The 4,593-nt window shown below is 63.2% G+C and overlaps 1 protein-coding gene across 1 annotated transcript; it reads right to left on the bottom strand.

Annotated features, from left to right (window-relative positions):
• PLPP2 (phospholipid phosphatase 2) lies at nucleotides 1-4,593 on the bottom strand. Its single transcript, XM_027664257.1, has 6 exons — nucleotides 4,445-4,593; nucleotides 2,368-2,519; nucleotides 1,748-2,025; nucleotides 1,503-1,560; nucleotides 1,207-1,383; nucleotides 1-1,117 (listed from the first exon to the last, which is right to left on the bottom strand). Exons 1-6 carry the CDS (start codon nucleotides 4,494-4,496, stop codon nucleotides 980-982), a joined length of 855 nt encoding a protein of 284 aa, XP_027520058.1. The 5' UTR covers nucleotides 4,497-4,593; the 3' UTR covers nucleotides 1-979.

Here is a 4,593-nt window from a genome sequence, read left to right as displayed (position 1 = left end):
TTCTTTAAGGATGATCTAATTATGAACATTTTTATAAAAACACATCATAATGAAAATGCATGAATTTTAAAGAGAGACCCACAGCACTCCAGTGCTGGAGGCAGCTGCGTGTCTGCAATGGGACTGCTCCATACCCATTGCCCCCCCCTTCCTGTATTCAGCTCCACATCCCCATTTATTTTCCTTTACCACAGAAAGTGTCTCCCTAGTTCCCCACACACCCTAAAGCATCAGCTGAAGCTGCAGGAGCGACAAAGGCCGGAGCAACCCCTTGCCCAAGCCAGGCATGAAGCAGGCAGGGGGCAAACAGCCCTCACACCCAGGACTGCAGCGTCAGGCACTGCCAGAGAAGAGCCTGCCCAGGCACCCACTGCTCGCACCAGCTGCTGGTGGGCAGGACTGCTCTTGAAGGTAACCAATGGAACAAAGAAAAGCTCTGGATTGCTTTAATCCTTTCCAAAAAAGTATAGCTAGCCCAGCAGTTGTCCTCCTCTCTCTGTGCCTGTGAGGATTTGTACTCAGAAGGCTGGATAATTTGACAGGGACAACACACACTCAGCACAGGCAAACTCAGACTTGCCAAGGAGTTTGCTCTTCGCTCAGTGTGCTTTGCCAGCCCAATAAATCCATCCCCACGTGCCACCCTCCCCTCCCTCCCCTTCCTCCACGTGGAGGGCTGGGACAGCAGCTTTGGAGCATGACTCAGATGCACAGGGGTTGAGGACATCCCCTTCCCACAGGCAGGGCACTGGCATCACCAGGTACCGGCAAGCACAGCAGCACTACGGGCATGGGGAGCTGGGCACCACAGCACTGTGGGAGCATGAACAGGCAGGGCTGTCCCACTGGCACCTGTGGCAGCCAGAGGCACCAGAGCCACGGAGCCAACAGTTAATATAGAGCCAGCATCCCCATCCCTGAGCCAGGAGCAGAGCACGGCAAGGGGCAGGTCTGCAGTCCGGCGCGGGCCGTGCGCGGCTCACGGGGCGCCGCGGTAGCTGTAGTGATTGTGGTCGGGGTCGCTCAGGGTGAGCGGCAGGCTGGGCTTGCGCTCTGGGTCCTTCTCCTCACACTGCCGTGGGGGACGGTGCTTGAAGAAGTCAGAGACGTAGCGGACCTGAAAAAGACCAACAGGAAGGTTTGGGGACCCCTCTGTCAGCCGAGCAGGAACCTGGTCAAGCAGCAGGTTGCACAGGGGACACTCACAATGAGGACGGCAATGAGAGCCCCTTGGAGCAGCCCCACCAGCACGTCGCTCCAGTGGTGCTTGTAGTCGGACACCCTGGTGTAGCCCACATAGATGGCGAAGGTGATGAGGAAGAACTGGATGGTGGGGCGCAGCAGCCGGGCCCACTTTCCCACCAGCCGGGCTTGCACATAGAGCTGGAGAGCAAAGATGGGAGCAATCACCCAGAGCAGGGGGCAACAACTACCCTGATAATGGAGTGCTTGGGGCACGGGACCTGTGGGGGCTGGCTGCCTTCCGGTGGCACGGCACTTACCGCCAAGAACATCATGCAGTACATCCCAAAGGAGGAGTGTCCCGAGTAGAAGGACAGTCTGTGGGGCAAAAGGAATGGGTCAGGTCATGAGAACAAGCCCTTAGCCAGCCCCCACAAGCCCCCTAGCCACTCCACAGGCTCTGCCATGCAGCAGGAGAGCATCAATACCCATCTGGGGCTGCCACTGGGAGCCCAGCGTTGCTTGGCAGAGGGAGGAGACGAGGTCCTGTGGCCTGACAGCTCACCTGGACTCGGTGATGTTCCTGCTCTCTCCCTGGCAGACATTCTCCAGCTGCACATAGATGGAGCAGTTCACCTTGGACCAGTCAGGATTGCAGACAGCCAGGAAGTTTGGCCGGAGACGGCCGATCATGTATTTGGCCAGATCAGTCAGGGACTGGCTGATGGCCCCCCCAAAGAGAAAGGTCCCCACCACCTTGTAGAGGGCAGCCAGGTAGTTGTTGAACTCTGACTTGGAGTAGAGGCGCTCAGTGTAGACCAGGTATGCCTCCCCCGATGAGATCTGCAGAGACCAGGGGGCAAGGGGTGAGGTTTGAGCACTACTGAGTAGCTCCCCAGAACCAGGGCTGCAGGATGCTCTGGCTCTTGGCTCTGTGGCAGAGGAGCCCCTGGCATCTGCCTGCCACAAGAGCTCATGGACCCTCTCCCTGTCCCTGCAGGGAACCAGCTCTACAGGACGTGGGTCTCACCACCCCAGTGGGAGCTCCTGACCCCCAGCAGAGCAGCGCTTAAGCTGAGGGTGCTGTTGCCCTGCCAGGGCTCTGGAGGTGGCTGTGCTGGGCCCCAGCTTCCAGATACGTCAGGATGTCCCTGCCCTGGAGAGAAGGGGGTGGCACATCCTTACAATGAGAACAGTGCAGGTGATCGTGACCCCAGCCATGAGACCGTGGGTGATGGTGTCTGCCTTGTAGGGGTAGCGGATGGAATCATCACTGCAGTAGAAGCCTCGCTTGTACGGGGAGTTCACCAGTGTCAGGATGATGAAGGGCAGAGATGCTGCAAGGCAGAGAGAGGTGAAGACTGGGGACGCCAGCCAGCAGGCTCCACACCGGCACGCAGCACCGTGTGGTCTCCCCATCTCTCGTCCCTGGGGCTCTGCTCCCCGATGCCGGGGAGGAATCCCCTCCAGGGATGAAGTCCTGAGCCACCTGTACCCCGGGCAGGAGGACTTGAACCCGCCGTACTGGCCCCGACACCGATAGGGCCCTATCAAGAGCTTGCAGATGCCTGCAGCGCCCAGATACCACGTGAGACAGCCACAACTGGGCACCTGCAGAGCCCCCACGGCTGTCCCACTCCTCCCCAGGCACAACTGTGGCAAGGCTTGATCTTGTGCCTTTTCCTCATGCTCCCCAGAGTCTTTCAGCCTAGGAAGACAGACCTCATTAAAATTAATGAGCACAGGCATCTTGCAAAACTGTTTTACAGCAGCAAAGGGCCCCCAGATGGTCCCAGCAGAACCCTCACAGCAGGCCCAGGAGAGCTGGTGCTGGGCAATGCTGGTGGGTGATCCAGCCCAGCTTGGCTTGTCCCTCTCACCTTCCCACAGCCCTTGCTCCTACCAGCCTCTTCACTCCCCTGCCTCCTCGAGGCTCTTGAGAGATGCTGCGCTGGCTACGTCAGTTTGGGAAAGGAGGCTTTTCCACCCAGCGTGCTGCAATCCTGGCCATGGGCAGCTACGAGCTCACCCGGGAAAGAATCATCCCCAGAGGTCCAGAGGAGTTTGCGGGTCTCTGCCCCGCGCAGTAGCCGTGCCAGCCCCTCGCTGGAAGGCGGTCCCCTGCCCCATCCCTGCCCAGGAACAGTCAAGGACGGGCTGGGCGCCCCCCCCGAGGGTCTCAGAGTGCTCCCCCCGGCCCCGCAGGCCACCTTAGGCCAGTCTCCTCTCCCTGTTCCGCCTTTCCCGGCGGTTTCCGTCTCCTCTTGTTCCTCCGTCTCCTGGGAACCCGCACCTTTGTCCCCGCCCGCCCCCGCCTCCTCGCTCCCGCCCCGGGGGTCCCGCCGCCTCCTGCGCTCACCGAGAGAGGGGGGAGCACGGCGAGGAAGCACCAGGGAGCTGCCCCGCCGCCCCCGCCGCGCTGCCGGGAACCGGCGCCGGTCCCTCCCGGCCCCGCCGCCGCCTCCCCGCACACCTCAGACGTCCATTTTCAGCTCAAATTAGACACCAATTTTCTTTCTGGAAAATTTCATCCTCCAAAAAAAGCTCCCCTAAAAATATAAAGCACCGGCCCACAGGAGGGAAACGCGCCTCGAGCGGCACCGGGACTCGCCCCCCCCCCCCGCCCCCCCGCCGGGGGCCGCAGCCCGGGAAGCTCCGGGCCTTTATTTTTAATCCGTCTTAATTCAGTGCTTCCCTGCAGTTTCAGAAACGAGCATTTGCCCGCACCGGGTGCTGGGGGACGTCCTGGAAGAGGCCCCCTGAACCCACCCGTCCGGGGCTGCGGAGCCCCGGCCCCGCTCCGTCCGCCCGTGGAGCGCCGGGCAGGCGGCCAGGGCGGCGGCGGCGGAGGAAGCGTCCCGGTGCCGCCCGAGCAGCGGGACTCCATCGTTGCCTCCCGGCCTGGGGCGGACCGTAGCCCCCAGGGGGGCGCTCGGCCAACGGGGTCGCCCCGGGAACCGGGACTCCCGACGGAGCCCGGTAGCGCTGGGGCAGGAGCCGGCGCTCGCCCGGCCCCGCCTGTGGCTCCTGGGGGAGGCCCGGAGCCCCGGGACAGCGGCCGGGCAGGTGCCTCCCGCCCTGCCCCCGGACCGGCGGCACCGGCCACGGGCCGGAGCGGGCGGAGGCGCGGCGGGATCCCGGACCCCCTGTACCTCCCGCGGATCTGACCCCAGCCCGCGGCGCGACCCCACCGAAGGCACGGGCGGGACGCGGTGACGCTCCGGAGTCGCCCACGGCGGGGGTACCGGTACCGAGCCCTCACCGACCGCCAGGCAGAGTACGTCGAGCGCCACGAAGACCTTCCTGCGCTCCATCCCGCAGCCGGTGAGGCCCCGCGGCCCGGCCCCGCGGCTCACATGGCCCGGAACGACGCGGGCCCGGCCGGGAGGTAAAGTCCGGGCTGGCGGGGCG

This window comes from Corapipo altera, unplaced genomic scaffold, assembly GCF_003945725.1.
Source record: "Corapipo altera isolate COAL_440 unplaced genomic scaffold, ASM394572v1 96, whole genome shotgun sequence".
Lineage (NCBI taxonomy): Eukaryota > Metazoa > Chordata > Aves > Passeriformes > Pipridae > Corapipo > Corapipo altera.
Note: the sequence above shows the minus strand (reverse complement) of the source record. Positions and strands in the feature narration are given on the sequence as shown.

What these genes read in the sequence shown, in the direction of transcription:
- PLPP2 (XM_027664257.1), bottom strand. Translation starts at nt 4,496, where the DNA reads ATGGAGCGCAGGAAGGTCTTCGTGGCGCTCGACGTACTCTGCCTGGCG. An exon ending in CGTACTCTGCCTGGCGGTCG is followed by an intron (nt 2,520 to 4,444) that starts GTGAGGGCTCGG and finishes TCTGCCTTGCAG; the next exon opens with CATCTCTGCCCTTCATCATC. An exon ending in CTCTCATTGCCGTCCTCATT is followed by an intron (nt 1,118 to 1,206) that starts GTGAGTGTCCCC and finishes GGTCTTTTTCAG; the next exon opens with GTCCGCTACGTCTCTGACTT.